Source organism: Homalodisca vitripennis, chromosome 2 (genome assembly GCF_021130785.1).
Source record: "Homalodisca vitripennis isolate AUS2020 chromosome 2, UT_GWSS_2.1, whole genome shotgun sequence".
Lineage (NCBI taxonomy): Eukaryota > Metazoa > Arthropoda > Insecta > Hemiptera > Cicadellidae > Homalodisca > Homalodisca vitripennis.
In genome coordinates, this window is record NC_060208.1 from 84,133,936 (window position 1) to 84,158,719 (window position 24,784).

The 24,784-nt window shown below is 30.1% G+C and overlaps 1 protein-coding gene across 1 annotated transcript in view; it reads right to left on the minus strand.

The window, feature by feature from the left end:
- LOC124355707 (neurogenic locus notch homolog protein 1-like) overlaps positions 1-24,400 on the minus strand; it is a 99,118-nt gene extending 74,718 nt beyond the window's left edge. The window contains exons 1-6 of the mRNA XM_046806866.1: positions 24,335-24,400; positions 20,530-20,718; positions 19,589-19,787; positions 19,102-19,284; positions 17,830-18,018; positions 17,093-17,281 (exon numbers count right to left, since the gene is read on the minus strand). Of these exons, the coding sequence (XP_046662822.1) occupies positions 17,093-17,281; positions 17,830-18,018; positions 19,102-19,284; positions 19,589-19,787; positions 20,530-20,718; positions 24,335-24,400 (1,015 nt within the window). The remainder of the gene's footprint in view (positions 1-17,092; positions 17,282-17,829; positions 18,019-19,101; positions 19,285-19,588; positions 19,788-20,529; positions 20,719-24,334) is intronic.
- Positions 24,401-24,784: the final 384 nt, after the last annotated feature.

Consider the following 24,784-nt stretch of genomic DNA (forward strand, 5'->3'; position numbering starts at 1 on the left):
AAAATTTTTTGAATCCCAACTGTTCCCAAAAAAAATTTGTTATTGAAGAGTATGGGAAAAATGAATTCGCAGCTACCCTAAAAAAAATTTTGGAAAAATCACACAGTAAAAAAATTTTTAACTGAAAATTTTAATTTCCCCCAAAAAAAAAAATCTCTGAGTTTAAGGGAAAAGCAAGCTATTGAATAATTCCAAGGGAAAAAGTAAAAGGGCTAAAAACTTAAAAAATTTAATTTCCTTCTCAAAACCGCAAGACCCTGATCTGCTTTAAAGGGCTTTTAAAAAAAACTGAATTGAATCGAAATGCATTTGTGGGGGTATGCGGACAACTAAGTGTAAATTTAAAAAAACATCTCATGCAGGGCAAACAAAGGTATTTTATACCCGATTAAAAAGGGGTAAGGGAAATTTCAAAACTTTTTGGGGTAAAGGGGAAAAAAAATTTGTTAGGAAAAACCCCAACAGGAAAAAAAAAATCGTAAATCTTCTCTTGAAGATTAATCAGCCTTGGGTAATGGAAGACTAATAAAGTTAATGTTTTCAGCTGAGGGAAATTTTTCCGACCCTTGAATGGAAGCAGAAATTTCTGTAATCTTTGGTAGTTTAGGGATTTTTCCCTTTAAAAATTTTTTTAGCTTTTTTATGTAATTTAAATTCACTTGTGATTTATTTTTAAAGTTTTTTAAGTGTAGAAGAGGTGAATTTTATTTTTTTTTAGGCTACAACTCATAAAATATACATAAAGCTAAATTTTATTTTTTGATGAGAAAAAAACATTTACGGGTTTCATCAGCCAAAGTTTATGGAAAAAGTAATAAATTTTAGTATGACAAAAAAATATAATGGGGTTTTGCAATTAAAATTCCAAATAATTTCCCAAATTGGGGTTTCAAATTTTAGGGGAAAAATGTTTTCCTTAAATAATACGAATTGACAAAAATAAAATAAATAGCCCGTTTTTTAAAAAAAAAAGCTTGTTTGGAAATAAAAAAAGAAAAAAAAACTTTAAAAGAGAATTGTTTTTGTGGGTTAAAGGGTAGGAAATGTTATGCCAGTTACTTTAACCCTTTTTTACTAGCACACAAAAGTTTTCGAGTTAAACGGGAAAAATAAGAACATATAATATAAAAATTGTTGCAGGAAAGTTTCAAAAATTTAGGGTTATTGGGGGGCACTAAAATTTTGGGTGGGACAGGGCACGACGAAAGGAATATTTGGGGAAAATTTGGGGCTGTCTATTTACAAGTTTGTTTTCAGTTATGAACACGCACAAGGGAAAAAAAATTTTCCCGACCTTTTGGGTAGATTTATTCACATTTTCACTCTTAAATTAAAGTTTTCTCTGTTTTAATACATTATTTTCCCAAATTTGCAAAGAAAAACGTCGATAAGCAAACAAAATTTCAAATTTCCGTCTTTCTACCTGTTTTATCTGCCCCGATATTTAGAAAAAAATTGACCGAAATTTTGTATGAAGCTTTGTGTCCCAAAAAACACTTAAAAAGATGTTTATGGTAGGGGAATCATCACCCATGGGGGCACTTACCGTTAACGAGAAAAATGCCGATGGCGGGTCACCAAAGGATCTTTTTAACGTTTTGACTTTGGGGCTATGTTAGAGATAGGGCAGTACGAAATGAAAATCCCCCCCCCCTTATTTTTTGCTTTGGGCAAAATCCTCACAGAGGCCCGTAGCCCATGAGGGGGGGGCAAAAATACGACTTAAAAGGGGAGAGGCCCCTTATTTGGAAAACCCGATGGCAACGAAAAATAGCAAAATTTAAAAAAATTTTTTAAAACAAAGTGAGAACAATTGTTCTAAATTTTAAAAGGGGATAAATTTTTTTTCATAAAGCAAATAAAATAATAGAGTATTAATTCAATGCATAAAAGTCCTGTTACCAAAATTTTATTAAATGCACTCTTTCGAGGGAAAATAACCCTTTTATAATTCACCAGGGAAATATTTTATTTAATCACTGCTATAAAAACGTAAAATTAATAAAAAAAAATTTTTTAATGAACCATGTGGCCCCAAAATATCTCAGAAAAAGGGTACATCATTTTTTTTTTTAAAACATTTTCTTTTCAAATGTTCCCAACATTTAAAAAATATAATTTAAAATGACAAAACAAAAAGGTTTCCCGGAACTAATGAAACCCCGGACTTCTGAAGTTTTAAACCCGTTTAATTTTAAACCCTTTTGCCCCACTACGCTAATGTTTGACTGATTGTATGGGCCATCTGTTTTACATGACATCTTTGGGAAAAAAATTAAGGACATTTTTGAAAAATTTTGCACCATTTAAGCCTGTTTTCCGCGAAAGTGGTGTCCCCTACCCTAAACCCAAAATTTGGGGAAAAAGATTCTTAAAAAATTCAAGAAAAAAAAAAAAGAAATTTTAATTTCCCGACCCCCAAAAAACTTCTTTTAAAAAAATGGGATTTAGAATTTCCCCAATTTTCCCCCGAAAGGCCCTTTGGTTATGCCCCTTTCCCCCTAACGGTAAAAATTTTAATCTATACATGTGTGGGTTTTTCCATTTCTTTGGGTTCTGAGGGCACTTGATAAAATTTATCTTTTTAACATTTTTTATATAAAAATCTTTCTATCGAAGAAAAAACCTGGAATAATGTAAATACTAAAAAGTGCTGTTACGGGCTTTTTGGAAAAAATGCCACCCAAATTTGTTGAATACCAGCCTTTCATTTACTCAGAAATGTTCCCCCCGTTTGGGCATTTCAAAATTGGGTGCAACCCCTACAAATCTATTATTGAAAATTTTATAATTTCTTCAAGACCTTTAACCTGTCCCTTTAAAACTGTTTGAAAAAACTCCCCACCCCTTACCCTTTCCCCCCCGTTAAATATCTCTAAATTTTTAATTTCAAAAAATTGGGAATTTTTTCAAATAAAAATAATTAACCTTGGATATATCAAGTAAATCTTCTGTTTTAAACAGCCTCCAAATTGGAAATTTTCCCCCTTTATAGTCCCCTTTAAAAAATAACAAGGACCAAACAAAATTAAAGGGGATAGTATTCTAGCTAGATGAGGTTTTTCTACTATTTCCCCCTTTTTATGAAAAGTGTTTTGTAGTGGGGAAAAATCAATTAAGGGAAACCAAAAATTTTAGTTTTTTTATTGAAGAGAGAGAAAAAGGGTAAGTCATTTATTGGATTTTAAACATTTCCCAAATCAAGGTAAAACATTGCTTTAGAAATTTTTTATTACATGAACTGCGTTTTTAATATAGTCCCCAAATAGTAAAATTTATTTTTTTTAAATTCTTTAAAGATTCCTTAATTTACGGAAATTTTTAATATACGCATTTAAAATGAAAAAGGGAAACTGTAAAGAATTTTTAAAAGTATTTCTAAAAAGGACCACAAATTTATATTGGTTTTGGGAAGGTTTTGATGCCAATTATATACTGTGTTTAAACATAAAAATGGAACAAAAGTAAAAATTTATTTTCTCTCGTTTTTTGATAGAGCAAAGAGCTTTTGGCAGATAATTTATGGGTAAAAAAAAAGGGAAATTTTAGAAAGTTTAATGTAACCCCCAGCGCATGAAAACTCTTAATCAAATTTTAAAGAAAATGTAAACAAACCAGAAATACCATTTTCCCGTATCAGTCAAAAAAATTTTGTGATCAATTTTTTGGGTTTTTGTAAATCCTTATGTGGGCCCGGGTTTTTTGGAGAAAAATTTTCAAAATTAAAAAACCCAAATTTTAAAAAGCACAAGACTTTAGGGCAAAAAACAAAAAAAACTATTGCCACAGGGTTCCAAAAAAGATGTTTTGATTATAAAAAAAGTAAATGGCAATAGGGGAAAAACATAGGTGAAAAAAAAAGGCCATTAAAGGGAAAGGGAAAAAAAAACAAAAAGGGAAAAAAAACGAGAAAAAGGGGTAACACAAAAGTAAAAAATTGACATCTTTTTTGCTCCGACCATCGTAAGAATTTTGGGGTGAAGATAGATAGTACATTTGAGAAAACCCCCTTTTACCATAGTAAATTAAAAAGAGTTCATAAAATTAAACCGGCAAACCCAAAACCCATTTGGGCGACATTAAGTGGAAATCCCGGCCGCTCTAGTTGATAATTCTGAAAATTTAACCAAAATAAAAAAAAAACCAAAAGTACAAAAAAAGAAAAAAAAAATTAGGAATAAACCAATAAGGAGTTTACAGAAAGGTTTTAAAAAGTTCATCTACAATGAACCCAAAGATCAAAAGCTCAATCTCCCCCCCGCCCTCTAGATTCCTCTGTGACGAAGGAAAAAATTTTCTTTGGCCTCTCTTTAGTTCAAAAAGGTGGTTGTTTCAGTGCAGAAACCAAAACGTTTAAACCCATTCTGTAGTTTTGGGTTTTTATAACTGTTTTGGGTTTGTTGGTTTTTAAGGGCATTTTTTTAAAGTTTTGTTTGGGATTTTTTAGATACACAACCTGACTGTTTCAAGTCCTTTGGGTCATGCTTTTCAAAACGCCCCTGGGATAATTTTTTTTTTACAAAAATTTTAAAAAAACTGTAAATAAAACCATTATTTTTTCAAGCTGTTTTTCCCTTTTTAAACATCCCTTTTTAAAATTTTTAAAAATTAAATAGTAAATTTGTAGAACAAAAAAAAATAAAAGTCCCCAAAAAAAATTAAATGTATACTTTTTAAAAATCCTGCCCTACAAACAGTTACGTTCACGACCTTTTTTATTAAAAACTAATCCTTTCGCAGATAAAAAATTTTAAATTTTTTCACTATCCAGTATTTGTAAAATTTAAAATTAACCTAAATAAAAAAGTAATTTGCAGGGAAATTTTGGTTTTTTTTGGGGTTTACGGTTACGGGACCCCCCCACACTTGAAACCCCAATATTATTAAAAAGTATGTTTGAAAGGGGGGGGGTTTTTTAAAAACCCTAATTAGGGAAAAAAAAAAATTTTTTATTTAACCTATTAAACATAATTTTACCCAAAATAGGATTATTTTAGAAAATTAAAAAAATAAATTTGGTTTTTTAAAAAACAATGTTATGGGGCCCCCCAAAAAACCTTTAAAAAATTTTTTCCCCTTTTTTCTTGGAAAGTTGGCTTTTCTTTAAAACCCTTTGGGTGCATAATTTTTCCCCCCTTTCAGGCCCCCCCCTTTTCTTTTAAAAAAGAATTCCCCCCGCTTCCCCCCCCCCATCCTCCTGTTAAGCCCCCTTTTTTTGGGTTTTTTTTTTTTTTAAAAATTTTTTTTTTTTTTTTTTTTTTGGTTTTTTTTTTTTTTTTTTGTTTTTTTTTTTTTGGGGGGTTTTTTTTTAAATTTTTTTTTTTTTTGGGTTTTTTTTTTTTTTTTTTTTTTTTTTTTTTTTTTTTTTTTTTTTTTTTTTTTTTGGGGTTAGGGTTTTTTTTTTTTTTTTTTTTTCTTTGGGTTTTTTTTTTTTTTGGTTTAAAAATTTTTTTTTTTCGGTTTTTTTTGGGTTTGTTTTTTTTTTTTTTTTTAAATTTTTTTGGGGGGTTTTTTTTTTTTAAAATTTTTTCCTTTTTTTTGGGGGTTTTTTTTTTTTTTTTTTGTTTTTTTTTTTTTTTTATTTTTTTTGGTTTTAAAATTTTTTTTTTTTTTTTTTGTTTTTTGGGTTTTTTTAGGTTTTGAATTTTCTTTTTTGTTTTTTGGAAATTTTGGGTTTTTCGGGTTTGGGGAGTTTTTTTGGGTTTGTTCCCGGGTTTGGGAGTTGGAAATTGTTTTTGCGTTTTTCCCCCGGTTTTTGGGTTTTGGGTTGGTGGTTTTTTTTAAAATTTTTTGTGTTTTTTTGTTAAAGTTTTTTTTGGGGTTGGTTTTTTTTTGGGGTTTTTTTCGTTTGGTTTTTTTGGGGGTTTTTGAAGGAAAAAAGGGGGGCCCCTTGTTTTTTGGGGGTTTTTTTTGGGCGGTTTTGGTTTTTTTTTCTTGATTTAAAATTTTTATTTTTGTTTTTTTGTTTTTTGCTTCGTTTTTTGGGTTTTGGTTGCTTGAGTTTTGTTTTCCGTTTCCTTAGGTTTTTTGGCCTTTTTTAAAATTTTCCCTTTTTTTGGGTTTTGGTCCCAAAAATATTTCAAAATAAAAAAAAAATTTATTTCAATTTCTTAAAAATTTTAATAAAAATGGGTATTTTTTAAAAATTAAATAAAAATTTTTTGGTAAAGAGGGCCAATTTTAATTTCTTTTTTTTAAGGGAAAATTTTTGATAACCCCCCTTCAAAATTTTAAAAAACCCAATTATGGATTTTTTAAAAAAAAATATATCCTTGCTGGAAAATTTAACCCTTTCAAATTTTTAAGTTTAACAATTAAATTTTTTATTTTAAATAAAAACTTTTAAAAATTAAAATAAATTTTCCTTTTCCTTTTTTGGGGTTTTTTTAAAAATTAATTTACAAAAAAAAATTTTAAACCCATTATTTAAAATTAAAGGAAGTTTAAAAAACCCTTTAAAAACTTTATAAATTTTTCTTTTGGAATATTTTTCCCTTTAAATAAAAATTCGATTTTCATAAATTTAAAAATTTTTTTTGATAAAAAATTTCCACAAAAATTAATTTTATTATTACAAAAAATTTTTTCCCACAACAAGTTTTCAAAATCAATTCAAGCCTGTTTTTTTAAATTTTTAAAAAATTCATAAAAAGGTTCCCTTCCATAAATTTTTAACCTTTTTTGGGATACAATTTGGGGGAAACTTATTACAGTTTTCTTGGTTTAAAACAACCCCTTTAAACAATTTGGGTTTAATTTAAAAAAAAAATAAAAAAAAATGCAAAATGCCCTTCCAAGCTTTTTTTAAAAAAAATTTTTTTCCCCCGGGTTTAAAACTTTTCAAATTTTTTTGTTTTTTATGTTAACAGTTTATGTCCGCAAGAAAAAACATTAAACCCGAATTTTAAAAATTTTTTCCAAAATAAATTTTTTCCCCCTATGATTTTTTAAAAAATTTTCTAAATTAAGAAACCCCCGAAAATTTTTCGAATATAATAGAGTTTCCTTTGAAACTTTTTTTTGGGCCCCAACATTTTTTAAAAAAAATTAAACTTTTTTTGTTCATTTTGTTTTTTTTTAGCCAACCGTAAAAATTCAATTCAAAGAAAATCAAAGGAAAACCTCCAAGTTTTTATTATAAATAAGGTCAAAATTTTTAATTTTTTTTTTCAAAAAAACATATGCAAATATTTAAAAACATTGATTGGGTTTTTAAAAAACCCGGGGTTAAAAAGAATGGGGTAAAAGTTGCCCTTTTATTTCTGAATTCCCTACTGTTAAGACTGTGCTTAAAAATTAATGGGGTTTAAAATACGGAAAACACAAAATTTTTAAATCTTTTGGGCCCTTCCAAAATGAAACATAAAGGGGGCTTTAAAAGCCACCAAAACCCCGTTAAGCCAATTTTCCTTTGAATAAGGTAAAAAGTAAAAAATTTTTTTTTAAATTTTAAAAATTTTTTTCGGAAAAGATTTTTCTAAAACCCCCCGTTGAAATATTCCCAAAATTTTTAGCTTAAAGGGAAAATTTTTAAAATTCTAAGTTTCCCCATCAGTTCTTTAAAAATGGGGGTTGCACAAATTTAAGGTTTAATTTAAAAAACAAAAATTTATTTAAGGAAATGGGTTTTATTATTTGAATATTTTCATAAAAACCCAGAAAAATACCGAAAACCCCGGGCCCCCACAAAAAATTTTTATTTAAAAATTAAATTGGGGTTTGTTGGTTTAAAAAAATTTGGAAAGTTGAAAAATTTTTAATTTAATTTTTAAGATTGGGTAAAGCAAAATTATGTTAAAATAAAATTTTTTTTAAAATTTATTTTAAATTTTCTAAATTTTTTTAAAAAAAAACAAACTTCCTTTTTCGCAAAGAAAAGTCTAAAAAAAAATTTCATACATTAAATTTTAAAATTTATTTCCGAAAAAAATCGCCGTTTTTATTTAAATTTAAAAATATAAATTTATTAAAAATTTTATTAAAACCCGTTTTTTTTCACCCAATTGGCCTTTTAACATAAAAATGGAGTGCCTGGTTTTAAAGGGTTTTTAAAAGGGGGGGAAAAATTTGGGTTTTAACCTTTTAAATTTTTCCCAAAAAAAAGAAAGGGGAGGCCCAAAATTTTTTGGGGTAAAAAGAAAATTGGGATTTGGGAAAAAGGTGGTTGGTGGGGAAAACAATTTTAAATTTTGATTAAAATAAAACAAAAAAAAAAAAATTTAAATTAAAAATTTTGGGGAAAAAAAATTTTTCCCAAAAACCTTTTTTAAATTTTCCCCTAAAAAAACAAAGGTTTCCCAAAAAAAGAAAAAGAAACCAACCCTTTTTTTAATAATCTTTTTAGGCGGAAAAATGGGGGTTTTTTTTTAAAAAAATTTTTTGTCCTTTTTTAAAATTTTTAAATTAATAATTTTTTATTTAAAAAGCATTAAAAATTCCCTTGTTTTACTTTTAATCATGGGGTTTAAATTTTAAAAGGGCACCAAGTCCTTTCCGTTTTTAATTTTCTTTAAAAATTTATAAAAAATTGGGGCCCTTTTATTTTTTAATTCAAAAATAAACTTCCCCCTGGATTTTCCGGAAAAAAAATTGCCCATTAAAAATTTTTCCCCTCAGGCAAAAAATTTTGGGCCTTTTAAAAAAACTTTCCAATTTTTTTTAAAATTTTTTAAAATTTTTTTTTGAAAACTTAAATTTTCCAATAATAAAATTTAAATTTAAAAATTTTGTTTTTTAATTAATTTTTTAAAAAAAATTTTTAAACCCTCCCTAAATTTTTTCCCTTTGCCCAAACGGGCAACATTTTTTTTAAAAATTTTTTTCTACCATTTAAAAAAAAAATATAAAAGTTTTTGGAAAATTTTTTTAAGAAAATTTAACCCCCTAAAAATATTTCAAAAAAAACATTAACATGGCAATTTTTTTTAAAAAGTTCATTTAATGGAAAAATTTTTTAAAAAATGGGCCAAAATTTTTTTTTCCTTTAGTGTTTTTTCGGAATTTTTATATGGCAAAACAATTTAAGATTTTTTTAATTAAAAAAAATTGTTTTCTTAAAAAACCCCCCCCACCCCCCCCCCCCCCCCCCCCCCCCCCCCCCCCACCTTTTTAAAAAAATTTTTTCCCCGGATTCTTCTGGCCCAAAAATTTCCCCCTATTTAAAATTTTTCGTGCCGCAAAAAAAATTTTTCCCCAAAAAATTTTTATTTTTTACTTCCCCAATTTTTTAAAAGAAAAAATTATTTAATAATTTTTAAAACATTTCAAAATAATCTAAAATAATGGTTTTTTCTAAAAATTTTTTTTTTAGTTTAAATTTTTTTAAAAAAAACTTAAGTGGGTTTTTTATTTCGTTTTTTTTAAAAAACAAAAAAATTAAAAACTAAGATCTTTTCCATTAAAATTTTCAAGGTTTTTTTTATTTTTTTTAAAAAACCAATTTTTCCAAATTTTTAAATAAAGATGAGTTTTTGCCATTAACTTTCCCCATTTCTGGGCCCAAAAAGACAAATTTGGGTTAAGGATAAAATTTGGGAAAAAATTTTTTAACCCCTTTTTTAAAAAAATTTTCCTTTAAAATTAAAAGGGAGGTTAAAAAACCCCAAAAACTTTTCCGGCCCTTTTCCTTTTAAAGTAAAAGTTTTTTTTAAATTTTTTTGGGTTTTTTCCCAAAATTTTAAAATTGGTTTTGCCCGCGGGGCCAATTTTTTTAAAAATTGTGGCTGAAATTCCCGGTTTTTAACAAATTTTTTAAAAAAGTAATACCGAAAAAAAACCCCGCAAAAGATTTTTCAAACCTTTATTTGGTTTCTTTGGAAAGGTTTCCAAAAATAAACAAAGAAATTGGGCCCTTTTGCCCCAAAAAAAAACCCCCCTTTTCAAAAGGTGTTTCGGGGAACAACCTTTAAAAAAAAGGGGAAAAAAAATATTAAAATTTTCCCGGGTGTCCAAACGGGGGGGGGGGATTTTCTTAAAAAAAAAAAACCCAAAAAAAAAAAACTCAAAATCAAAAAGTTGGTAAAAAAAAAAAATTGTTTTTTTTTTGGAAAACCTTTTCCTCTCACCAAAAAAAAACCCCAAAAACCTTTTCCAAAAAAAACGAGAAATAAAATTTCTATTTTGTTTTTTTGGTTTTTTAAAAAACACCTTTTTTCTCATTTTTGTCCTTTTTAAGTAACCAACCCCAAAAAAACTGGAAAATTTTGTTCCTAAGGAAAAATTTTTTCCATTTAACCGAGGTTTTTTAAAAAGCCAAAATTGTTGTTTTTTTTTTTTTTGCAAAAAAAAAAAACCCCAACCGGGGAATAATGGGACAAGGAAATCCTGTTTTTCCCTTTTTTTTTGGGAAAACCAAAAAAATAAAAAACCCCACAAACACTTTGAAAAATTTAATAAAATAAACCTTTTTTTTCCAAAAGTCTTTTTTTGGATTCAAAAATTAAAAATTTTGTTTAATTTTTGTCCTTTTGGGGGGTGCCAATTAAAAAATAAAAAAGGGGCCAAAAAATTTTTTTCAAGCTTTTTTTTGGGTTTTTAATTTGTCATTTTTTTCTCATTTATTCTTGAAAAATTTAATTTGGTAATTCCCCCTTAAAAATTTGGTTTAATCTGGTTTTAAAAAAAATTTAAAAACAATTGAAAATGGCCCAAAAAAACAATTTTTTTAAAGGGAAAAAATTTTGGGGAAATAATTTCCTTTTTTTAAAAAAAATTCCATTCCAAAATTAAAAGGGGTTTTGTTTTTAAAAAATTTCCCTTAATTTTTGGGAACCCAACCCAAAAAACGGGACCCGATGCCCTTTTTTTCCCAAAGATTCGAAGGGTTCTTTAAAGGGGGGACAACCCCAAATTTGGGCCTTTTTAAAAACCTTTTTTTTTATGTAAATTACGCCGGGGGGGGGGGGGGTAAAGGGGGGGGAAACCCCCTTTTTAAAAAAAACCCCGGAAAAGCCCTCTTTTCCGGGCCCAAAAAATTTTTTTAAGGAATGGGAAAATTGTCTTTTTTAAAAAAAAGGAAAGGAAAAATCCGTTCCAAAAAAAAAAACTTTTTCCTTTTATCCAAATTTTTAAAAAATTAAATTTTTCCCCCAGGAACCCCCCTTACTTTTTTCGGTTTTGGGTTTTTTGTTTTCCAATTTTCTTTTGGAAAGTTTTTGGAAAAAAATTTAGGGGTTTTCCCCCCCGACCAAAAGGGCAAACCTGGCCCAAACCTTGGCCAAAAAGATTTTTTTCCAAAAATTTTATTAAAAAAAAAAAAAAAACACCAAATAATTTTTTAAGAGGGGGGAAAGAAAAAAAAAAAAAACAAAGTTGGGAAAAATTTCCAAAAAGGAAAAAAACACACTGGAAAAACTCCCCGATTAGAACGGATCGTACTATTTGGGAAAAAGAATATGTAAACGGGATAAAGCTAAACGGAACCGATCACAAATAAGGTGTGGTCATAAATCTTAATATTGCCCGGCAGAAAGAAATTCATAGTTTACAAACGGAATGGCGTGAATTAACATTGGAGGCTTTGTGTTGTAGAGCAGCCAGGTTTGGCCCCTCAATTAGGGACGTCCGTGCTACGGCGCGTTTAAATTTGTTGTCTCCATGTGGGGCCCGGCCCGCACTGATATGTGTTTAAAACTAGCTAATTTATTAAATAGTACGTTTTTATTACTAGTCTCCCCGAAAGTTATGTTTCTGCGGGATGAGATTTGTATTTAAGGGGAAATAGCTTCGGATCCCCCGCCCACACAGAATGGTTTAACACAAATATTGGAAAAAGATTGTACGTTGTATCAATATGCAAAAAAAGCATATGAAATCGTTTTTTAAATAAAATTAATCTTATATTTTCCAGAGTATAGTAGGGTTTTTTTTTTTTCATAATGAAAAGTAACTCTATTTTATTATTTAAAACTTGGCGTTTAAAAAACCCAACCCCCGATTGAACATACGACTATAAAAACAAATAACGGAATCCTCACTGATTTTGTTTATACAGAGAAATTAGACGCTTAAAATAGCTAAAAGGTGGTTGTTTACATCGGGTAAGTAATTATTTATAAAAAAGTGAAATCAAAAGGACCCCTTTTAAGCTATAAAATATGATTTTTTGCAGGTCTCAGAGATAATGTTATAGTAGCACTTTACCACACATAGTGGTTTAAAAAAACACTATAGTTAAAAAGCTAATAAACCCAGAGGATTCTGTCTAATAAAAAAGTTTGTTTTTGATGCCTATAATCAAAACAGTATAGAGTCCCCCAAATGATGTCCAATAGCATATATCCGCAAATTACCAATATGACACAGAGTCCAAAAAAACTATGGTACATGGAGACCAAATCCATAAAGTTTTCAATTTTATCAAAAAATTATATACTACCTGGAACAACTTTAAGAGTTTGTAAACTTATCCTAAAATTTGGGAGATACCTTTTTTTTCCGAATCAAAAAACTCCCAAATTTCAATTGTCTTGCTCAGGCATTATTTAAATAACTCAGGGATATATGATATGTGCTTTAATGTAAAATAAACTTGGTAACAAATGGTATAGCCTAATGCATAACAATTGCGACCATCCCCCAAAAACATCCTTTCTGGCAATTACAAATTTTATGAGGTTTTATATAATTTTTTTGTGGATCAATATCGATTTTCACATGTTCTAGACAAAAGCAATTAATTTTGTTTTTTATCCCAGGTTACCCCTTAACTTGGGTTTAGGTAAGTACTTAATTTCTGAGTATAAAAGTTACGGTGTTAAACGATTCCAGAAATAGACTTACTATATCATTATTATATGCTTTTTGGTTGGTTTTTGCTACCCCAAATTGAAATTTTCGTAAACGTTTAAAATTACAGAAAGGGGAAAAAACTTAAGAACCTGTACTATTCCCACAAACTGTTTCACTCTGTACAACAGTGGGGTTTTCCCCTTTCTTTACAGTTCATTTAATACAGTATAAAACCGGAAAAATTCCCCCCTTTGTTTAGTTGAATTTGGGCAATACTGGATTGTCTATAAGAAATTTTTTTTTTTGTAAAATTTAATGTGATTAGAAGATACCTATTATCTTTTCAGCCAACTGATGGGGTTGCCAGTGGATCCCATGAAGGCAGGTACAGTACGGGTACATGATCATGGAAACCCCTCGAGGTAGCATTGTCGCTGCAAAAGAGCAGAACATGGGACCTTTTAACATTTTCCGGTGACACATGCCATCAGCTTTGTCACAGTTTTATTGTTGTTAATACACTAATCCCCAAAAATGACCCTGAAAACAGATTAATATAACATGTTTATTTACGTTATACCACTGCATTCCCAGTAGGGTTTCACCCTTTCGCCGTTTTGATACTGCCGTAGAATCTATATTGGGGAAAACAGGCGCGAAAAATGTGTTACTTAAATCTTGCCGTACTCCAATTGATATCCGGGGAGCGACGACATAACTAACCTACGAAACGTCGAATATTTGTTCGATGTGTCCTATGTTATTGAGGAGGAAGTCTATTGAAGTGCTGGTGGTTGATGAAATCATCGGTCCACCGGGGCCCAGCACGATCATTAGCTACTTTTCCCCCTGATAAACTGCTATACCCCTTTTAAACCCCAAAAATTAAAAAACGTTTTTAAAAATTCAAATGATCCATGGGGTTTGAACATATGTTTAAAATTTGTGGTCAATTGACATATTTACTTTCATTTTTTTTGGGCCCTTTTCACCTAAGGAAAGTACGGAAAAAATATGGATGGATCTGAAATTGTACATTGTTCAAATTTTATAAAATTGCACAAGTGTTCACATGGGTTTTTCTTGTTTGTTTTTAAATGGATACCCTTTTGTGGACCGAAACTTTACAGGTTTTAGTATAATTCTTCTCGTTGGGGAAATTTTTTAATATTTTTGATTAGTATATCAAATTGCCTTCATCAATAACTACTATTAATTCAGTAATTTGTAATATTAGCCCAACGAGGGTTTTTTCCATTTAAACCCCAATAACAATTTATTAATAAGCAGAAATAATTGTTATCCACTTAATATTATATATGCAAAAGTTGGAATGTTTGGGATATTTGGATGTTTAGATGTTTGGAGGTTTGTCCCCTTTGAATCACGCTGAACACTGCTATACTGCTATTTGGAACAGTGTATAGCCTTTTTGGTCTGCATTAACATTTAGAGTGGGGCTTTTTACCACCCACTAACCAACACTCTTTTCACCAAAATAAAGGGGTCGAATTTCAAATTTAAAAAATTTTTGTTTGTTTACATTCCGAATGGTTATAGACAATTTCATTCTTTCCCTGTCTAACAGTCCAAAAAGCAAAAGTTTAAAACGCAAAAATTCAAATTTTTTGGAGAAAAAAAAAAAAAAAAAAAAAATAACCCCACCAAATAAAACCCCCACAAAAAAACCACAAATTTTTACAAAAAGATTTTCCAAACAATACTAACAAAAAATTTTTCCAACATAATCCCATACAACATAATAAAAAATAAGGAACAAAAAAATCCAGGGAAAAATTTAAACCACCCCCCCCACCCACTAATAAGAGAATAAATAAATTAAAAGAAACCTTAATAAACGATTTGATTTGGGAATGTTGCTTTTCCTTAGTTTACCTTAGGATTCCCCCCTTATACACAGAAGTACATAGAAAGTAGGCTAGGGACTTCCCTAGGTCGTAATAGAATTTTTCTAGTCCTAGCAAACAACTCAACTATGCCAAAAAAAAAACAAAAAAAAACTCCCGGATTTTGACAAATAGATTTCCGGAGAAAAACTATTATAATCGATTTTATATTAGTATTTTTAATCGAGGAAAATATGGCAGCTAACTGTGACATAGTAGGTATGATCTAAACGTCTTATGTAGGCTACTAGGTTCCTTAGACTAGCATCTCGGTCCTATGTCAGTATATATATTTTCTTCGTCATAACCAAAGGCTCACTCTATTATGGAATCTGGAAATATTTCTTAGACCTGAAATAAATGACAAGGACTGGAAATATACGCTTTTTGACCAAAGTTAAGTTAACAAGTAAACTTAACGTTTTAAAATGTTTGTAGGACGCCCCCATTACATGACATCATAATTGCTTTTTATAAGGACTTGGGTTCTAAAAATAGCGTACAAAGCCGTGGGGTAAGAGCTAGTATATTATATGTAGAATACACTTTATGTGAAGAATATTTTCACTATCGTACTCCGAAATGAAGCAAACGTAAATCATTAATTTATGTTAGAATTGTAATATGTTTTGCCGTTCTTGTTTTGTGTATGAAGTGTTCTCAGAAGAAGAAATGTTAAATTAATTTGGAGTTTGGATTTTACTTTTCAATTATTATTTGTTTATTTTTAAGGAAAAATAAATTAAAGTCAATAAAATATTGCCACATAAAGAATTATATCCTCACAACTTGATAAGATACTATTTTGACGCGCATTCGGTCACCCGGTTTGATGTTAGAACGGTTGAATGTATCTTTGCTTTGTAATTTTTATTATATACAAAAGTTTTTCTTACATCTGTTCTGGTATGTATATATATATATATGTGTGTGTGTGTGTGTGTGTGTGTGTGTGTGTGTGTGTGTGTGTGTGTGTGTGTGTGTTCTTTCAAATATATATAAATTACCGATTTTAGGTTTATACTTGACCGTGTGTGATATGAGGTGAGTGGTAGAGAAGATTTCAGTCTCAATCCCTTTTCATACTGCAAACCACCGGCCGTAATTGATAGTGATCTTTTGGATGATATTTATCACGTTCATAAGAAAAACTGAAGTGAAATAATCAAATTAAAAACTCTTTGCCTTGCACATATTTGTAATGTAGTGTAGATTTGATCTTACCAAGGTGTTTTGACAGAATATTTGACCCAATATATCCTCACAAAAACAACTTGAAAGTTTTTACATGTTTTTTTTATGGGACTTGAATTGCTGAATTTATCTGGTATATATTGTCTTGATAAATCCCACAAACTTCCGACCAATATTTGGTCAATATCAAGGAATATTGTACGATTAATACGGGAGGATCCTAAGGGCTACAGGAGAGAGAAAGAGTATCGCACCAACATTGGCAGGTATGCAGTTCTAGCATTACAAATTGGAGTGATAGTGGGAGTAGCCCATATAACTGCAAATGTAATTTATATCTTAGATTGATATCTCATCACATAGTCTACTGAATATACAAAAGTAAAGTAAAGTTAAATAAGTAAGTAAGTAATATATCTTGGTATTATTTCGTCAGACATTAATGCCTACGATAAAATACCGATTCATTGTATTTAAATATATTAAATGTCAACAGTTCTAATAAAAATGCATTCCAATTTCATGTTGTCTGGTAAAATAACACAAAAATGGTTTTCTATAATGACTCAAAAATACTGTTTCTTCTATGTTTTAATAGCATCGTGTCTCTCCAAGTTTCATTTGCTTTGTAACGTATTCGTGAGAATCACTTAAATTATAGTACATATTATAAAAGACCATATTATATGAAAGCTAAATTCTGAAAATTTAATATATCATGATGCAGCACCGATTAAACACATTTGCTGTTGTTAGATCGTACTGTTATAAGAGTAATTGTGGTTCAGCTAGTGCTTGTTCATCCTCAGGATATTACACGATCTTCTTGTAATAATACAAGATCTTCTCTCTATCTTTTTAATTAAATATTCCTCTCGTATACTCTGTACAACTGATAGACATACTAATATAAATGTGATTTGGTACATACGTTGTCCTTTGTATTATATTTATTGTGAATAAGAAAGAAACAACCTTGACTTGTTAGAAGTTGCATCAGAAATTATGTTGTCAGAGAAACCTATTTATACACATAATCAAAAAGCGTTTAACATGTTATTTTTAATTTCTAACAAGGTAGCTCTTTTTTATTTCCAATTGTTTAAGCTTGTATTTGAGTAATTATTTGCTTCCATTATACAGTTTATTTATGTAGGTTAAGCCGTCTATAAAGACTTATTTCTTAGTATTAAAGTCACACACACAATTATTAGTATTAGAAAATATTTACTTAATTAATAAATAATCTCTTCTTCAGTTACCTTGTCCTTGACAGCCAGTAAAAGGGTTGCCAGAGAAGCCAGGCTTGCAGTCACAGTACGGTACATGGTCCCGGACCTCGCAGGTTGTATTGCCCTGGCAGGGACCAGGACATGGGTCCTGACATTTTCCATCGATACATGCCAGTAGGTTATCACAAGGAGTGTTATTATTACAATGATTAACGGGGACTGCAACAGTATAAAAATAACTATCAGATGTTTCTTAGAGGAGACAACGGATTTTCCCAGCGATATATACAGGTATAATACTATATTATATAAGATATCATTTTAATTTTCAAGAATGGCTCATTTATTTTATTTATAAATTTATATTGGTTATTTTATATAAGAATATACAATTTAGTTGAAAACTTCATGTACACGTCTAATCTTATAATGGAACAATGGTGTCCTTCGTTCCTTCGTTTATTTTGTTTTAAAGATTCATCTTAAGTTATATCAACGAACTTTTTATTTCGAAATAAAACTGTTTCATGTAGTTACATATAAATAATGATCTGTTACTTTTGAAACAAGAGCTGATTTCAGTTTAATAATTAATCAATTTTACAAACGGTCTTATTAAATTTAATGAAACATGGTTGTGAAAGCATTGGTTTTGCATTAAAAGGAAAGATGACCAATAGTATTTACTATTGATGACTATTTTCAAAGTAATTTCTCATGCGTAAAAAAAAGGATATTGGAAGCAGATTTATTTCTTCTTCAGTTACCTTGCTCTTGACAGCCAGTGAAAGGGTTGCCAGAGAAGCCAGGCTTGCAGGCACAGTACGGTACATGGTCGTGGACTTCGCAGATCGTATTTCCGTGGCAGGGACCAGGACATGGGTCCTGACATTTTCCATCAATACATACCAGTAGAGTATCACAAGAAGTGTTATTATTACATTGATTAACGGGGACTGCAACAGTATAAAAATAACTATCATATGTTTCTTAGAGGAGACAACAGATATACCAGCGATATACATATATATATATATATATATATATATATATATATATATATATATATATATATATATATATATATATATTGAAAATTTTCAGATGTAAAGGTATGTTGAGTTATACCTCATTTTAAAGGTATTTATTTACTGGTTATTTTGATACACAAAGTTTGATCCTATCCTGCCGCTTATGTACAGGGGACACCAAAACGTTAAAAAATCAGGGGTTTGTGGGTAAACATATTGTAACTACCTGCGCAAATGTAGAGAGACGATATTTTGATTCAAATCTAATAATGAGACGGCTTCTCGAAAAATATCATCAAATGCCACCCTACCCCAAAATTTACACATTTTAAAAATACATAGGATTTTTAAATACTTAAAAGCCCCAATCTAAAAAAATCAAATAGCCACCTAGGTTGTGTTGTACATAATTAAAAAGGTCTTTAAAAAATAAACATTTTCGACATTTAAAGTTTGTCTCTATCTCCAATGGTTTCAAAACTGTAGTACAAAAATAAATTTTGTACTAATATTACTCAATGTATTAATTATAAAAGTCATTCTTTATACATTTTTTTTGAAAACTTCATGTACACGTTTGTTCTAATATTATAATAGAACAATGATATACTTCGTTTATTCTGTTTTAAATTTTCATCTTAAGTTATATCAATTAAATTTATATTTAGGAATTATATTTTTTATTTAGTTACATGAAAAATTATCTTTTACTTAAGAAATTAGAGCTAATTTCAGTTTACAATTTAATTAAAGGTACACACGGTATTATTAAATTTAAAGAAACTCGGTTGTGAAAGGATTGGTTTTGCATTATAAGGAAAGATGAGAAATAGTTATTTTATTTTATTATGTGATAAAACTTATTATTTATGTATTCTGGTTGAAATTAAAATTTCTTTTATTTTAATATCCGGTTCTAAACAATCCTACTATTGCAATATTTTCAAAGTAATTTCTTGTGCGTAACAAAAATAAGATTGGGAGTAGATTTATGTCATCTTCAGTTACCTTGCTCTTGGCAGCCAGTGAAAGGGTTGCCAGAGAAGCCAGGCTTGCAGACACAGTACGGTACATGGTCGTGGACTTCGCAGATCGTATTTCCGTGGCAGGGACCAGGACATGGGTCCTGACATTTTCCATCGATACATGCCAGTAGATCATCACAATAATTGTTATTATTACACTGATTAACTGCAACAAGATAATAATAACTATCAAGTGTTTCTTAGGACAGACAACGGATTTGCTAATGATATGTATGTTCGGTTTAATTTAATTAACATGACTATATCGATACAATGAGTACTTTGTAATTTTGAAATAAAAAGATTTATTATTATTATATTTGTCAGCAACTGTTTCTATTCTTTAAAGTTAAAAGCATTAACCCTTGCCTTTGGAAAACCTAATTCTAGTTCAAAACTATATTATCGTTTGTTTTAAATTGCTGCTATAAAAAGAATATTGGGAATATATTTGTTCCATCTTCAGTTACCTTTATCTTCACAGCCAGTGTAAGGGTTGCCAGAGAAGCCAGGGTTGCAGCTACAGAACGGTACATGTTCGAGGACCACGCAGAACGTATTTCCGTAGCAGGGACCAGGACATGGATTTTGACATATTCCAGCGATACATGACAGTTCCTTAATGCATCCATGGTTATCAGCACAAGCTTCATCTGCAACTGCAAACACCTAAAACAAGGATTACTTTATATTCCTTTACTAGCTGTTACCCGTGGTGTTGCACGCAATTTTTAAAACTGAAGTCCGTATCCTATTTAGGTAATAAAGCACTTATCATATAATATGATGGTACTTTGTAGCATGTTTTCAAACAAAAGTAAACACACATTATGTATCACGATCAAGAAAATATTTACGTATAATGATCTCAGAAACCTACATCTCATATACTAACCCTATAAACAGGAGTACTCTGTATTATTATTAAATCATACAGTTTTAAGGGAACTTGTGGATCAGCTAGTGCTCATTAACCTCAGGATATTAGCCCTTTAAAGAACTCAATCTTGTTAGTAATTATTCCTCTCGTATACTCTTTACAACTGATAGACATACTAATATAAATGTGATTTGGTACATACGTTGTCCTTTGTCTTATATTTATTGTGAATAAGAAAGAAACAACTGCCTTGTTAGAAGTTACATCATAAACTATATTGCTTCAGCAACCGATTTATACAAAAATATAAGAAGCATTTAACACGTGTGTTACTTTCTGTCCAGGTGCCTCTTCTTTTATTTCCAATTGTATAAGCTTGTACCCGGGTAATTATTGATATTCTATTATGCAGGTTATTTATGTAGGTTAAGCCGTCTTTAAAGACTTATTTCTTAGTATTAAAGTCACACATAAAATTATTCGTATAAGAAAATATTTACTTATTTAATAAATAATCTCTTCTTCAGTTACCTTGTCCTTGACAACCTGTGGCAGGGTTGCCAGAGAAGCCAGGCTTGCAGACACAGTGCGGTACATGGTCCCGGACCTCGCAGGTTGTATTGCCCTGGCAGGGACCAGGACATGGGTCCTGACATTTTCCATCGATACATGCCAGTAGATTATCACATGGAGTGTTATTATTACATTGATTAACGGGGACTGCAACAGGACAGAAAAAATTATAAAATTTATTATTATATAACATATTAATTTAATTTTTCAAGAATGGCTCATTTATTTATTTCGTAAAGTTATATTGGTTTTATATATATATATATATATATATATATATATATATATACATATACATTTTTGTTGAAAACTTCATGTACACGTTTGAGTAATCTTATAATGGAACAATGATGTACTTCGTTTATTTTTTTTTAAGTTTTCATATTAAGTTATATCAATTAACTTTTTATTTCGAAATAATTTTTTTAAATTTATTTACATACAAAATGATCTTTTACTTTTAAAATTAGAGCTGATTTCAGTTTAAAATTTAATTAGCTACACGCGGTATTTTTGAATTTGGAGACACAAGGCTGTGAAAGCATTGGTTTTGCATTAAATGAAAGATGACTAATATTAATTTAATTTTTAAATGTGATTAAATTTATTATTTATGAATTCTGGTTTGGAATTTAAATTTATTTTGTTTTAATACACAGTTCTAAACTACTATCCTACTATTGCACTATTTTCAAAGTAATTTCCCGTGAGTTACTTTGGGATTAGATTTATTTCATCTTCAGTACCTTCTTACCTTGCCAGTACATGCCAGTTACATGCCAGTAGATTATCACAATATTTGTTATTATTACACTGATTAACCGACACTATAACAGGATAATACAGGGTGGTTATAAATTATTGTACACATTTTAAGATTGAATAAATAAATAACCAATCAACTTAAAAACATGGGAATTGTTTTATTAAATTGTAAATTTAAAAGAGTTTTATATACTGACTGAAAATTAATAATTGTACACCTTACAATAGTTATAAAAAGTAGTTATAAAAAGAAAATAAAAATGTCACAAACTGTGGGTGTAAGGTATGATTCTTCTTAATGACTTGTGTTGTGACATAGTCAGCTGGTCAAAAATGGATCTTCCCACACCAGCTGTTAATTACAGTTGACTAAACAAACACTAAACTAACCTCAGTATCAAAATGGCTAGTGTGCAAGAAAAAGCAAGTTGTGTTCTTTGGTTTCATGAAAGCAGATCTGTAATAACTGTTCAAAGAAGGTTTCGTTTAGAGTATGGCCGCAATCCTCCGAGTAACAATTCTATAAAACGCTGGTATAGGCAGTTTGAACAGACGGGAAGTGTCCAACATAGAAAAGGTGATGGTAGACCTCCAGTTTCTGAAGCTATTGTTGATCAAGTAAGAGAATTGTTTAAGAGGAGCTCTGGTAAGTCTACTCGGCGTGCAAGTTTGGAATTAGGATTACCTCGATCAACAGTCTTAAAAATTTTGCACAAACACCTTAAGTTCCATCCATACAAAATTCAGTTATTACATGAACTAACACCTAACGATAAACCTCGACGCTACGATTTTGCTGTTAGATTACTTGACCTCGAAGAACAAACAATAAGCATTGGAGAAAGCAATTTCTTGAAAAAAGTAATTTTTTCTGATGAAGCAACCTTTCATGTTTCTGGTAAGGTGAATAGACACAATTGTAGGATTTGGGGTACTGAAAATCTCATAATGTTCGAGAACAAGAAAGAGACAGCCCTAAAATAAACGTTTGGTGTGCATGGGCTATAGATGAAGTGATAGGACCCTTTTTCTTCGCAGAACCGACAGTCACTAAAAAGGTATACCTCGACATGCTTGAACTTTTTGCAATACCGCAAATTGAGCTTAGACAACCAAATGCTTACTGGCAGCAAGATGGTGCCCCTCCACACTGGGGTAAGATAGTACGTGACTACCTAAATGACACGTTTCCTGGTCGTTGGATTGGACGGGGATGGTCCAATTCCTTGGCCTCCACGTTCCCCAGACATTACACCCTTAGACTTTTTTTTTGGGGCTATGTCAAGGACAGAGTCTTCGCCAAGAAAGTTCAAGATATTGAGGAACTCAATAATAGAGTTCGAGAGGTTATTGGAAGCATAACTCCAGCAATGCTCAGAAACACATGGTGTGAGGTTGAATTTAGACTACAAAATTTGCGTGAAAACCTCGGAGAGCACGTGGAATTAGTTTAGTTTCCTTGTAAAAGTATGAGTAACAGTAATATTTTTGTCCTTCATTGGTAATAAAACTGTATTAAATTTGCTATTTAATAAAACAATTTCCATGTTTTTAAGTTGATTGGTTATTTATTTATTCAATCTTAAAATGTGTACAATAATTTATAACCACCCTGTATTATTATCCGGCGTTTCTTAGGACAAACAACTGATTTGCAAATGATATATACTCAGTTTAATTTAATTAACATGACTATTGCAATACAATGATTACTTTATAATATTGAAATAAAGAGATTTATTATTATTAATTTTTCTTTTGCTTTATTTATTTATTAACGCGTTCTTTGCCCTTGCTTAACTAGCTATTGATATAAATAAATAAACGTTTGATTTACAAATTATTATTGAGTTTATTTGTCACATGTATGATACAGGGTTTCGTGAATTATACTGCCATGGGCAGATCAAAACATTAAATCCAACATAGAAAAGGTTTTAGTGCATGTTAGGTTTGACTTTATACAAACATAATTTTGAAAGATTTGGAACCATAAATTGGGTAAATATTACTTGAGTTCAAATCCAGTTTTACTTTACCAGTGTGTTTCATTGACACTTATTCATCTTCCAAACATTCTTGTCGGTTTAGTGTGGATTTAATACTGGCAATTATAATCCTTTAAGATCTCAGAGTTCTGGTTGCCATCCATTTCCATTGAATATGAGTGGTCACCATCAAGCAAATATGTCTATGCTGTTCTTTTACAAAAATCTAGATTCACCAATTTAACACAAATAATAATATGTATGACTGTATTTAATAACTCAAATGTTGATTAACTTTGTGTATTTTTAACTGTGTATAAACAAATTACTTGACGAAAAAATTTTCTTCTCAGTCTCATGTTAAGTCATGATTCTAAACAATAAATTAACTTTATAACTCAAGGTGTTGTATACTTACTTTGCATAACAATCTCCTTGTTCTTGATATTACCATTTAATGTATTCTGTGGTATTTGGTCTAAATAAATTACTTTATTTTGTCTGATGATACCATTTTACAATAGTGTATATATTTCTATCTTATATGTATGATAATTTGTTTTATGTTAATTTTAACTCTAAAATAGGTTGCTAGTTTATCTTAGTTATAAAATCTATTGACTTATATATTTTTATTGTAAGTTATAAGAATTGTACGTATGGGTGTATGTATGGATTCCTCTGTGTGTGTGTGTTTGTTTGTGTGTGTGTGTGCGCGCGCGCGTGCGCGTGCGTGCGTGCGTGCGCATGTGTGTGTGTGTGTGTGTGTGTGTGTGTGTGTGTGTGTGTGTGTGTGTGTGTGTTTATAAACTCTTTTAGTTAGGACTAACTATTAACTTTTCAAGACAAAACTGTAATATTATATTTGTCAGCAACTGTCTCCATTCTTTAAATTCAAAAGCATTATCCTTTTGAAAACCTAATTCTAGTTTAAAAACTATACTATCGTTTGTTATAAATTGCTATTATAAAAATAATATTGGGAGTATATTTGTTCCATCTTCAGTTACCTTCCTCTTGACAGCCAGTGACAGGGTTGCCAGAGAAGCCAGGCTTGCAGCTACAGGACGGTACATGTTCGAGTACATCGCAGATCGTATTTCCGTAGCAGGGACCAGGACACGGATTCAGACATATTCCTTCGATACATGCCAGTTGCTTAATACATCCATCGTTATCAGCACAAACTTCATCTGCAACTGCAACACAGAAAACAAGGATTATTTTATATTCCTTTACTAGCTTTTACCCGTGGTTTTACGCGCAATTTTTAAAACTAAAGTCCGTAGCCTAATACAGAAAATACAGAAGCTCTTAAAGCCCAGAAACGAGACAATAATGAGAGATTAAATAAAGTAATAGAAACTCTGGTGACAGAAAATAATCGGCTAAAAAAGAAGGTGAACGAGTTGGAAATGCGAGTGGAGGACATGGAGCAATACTCCAGAAGTAACTGTCTG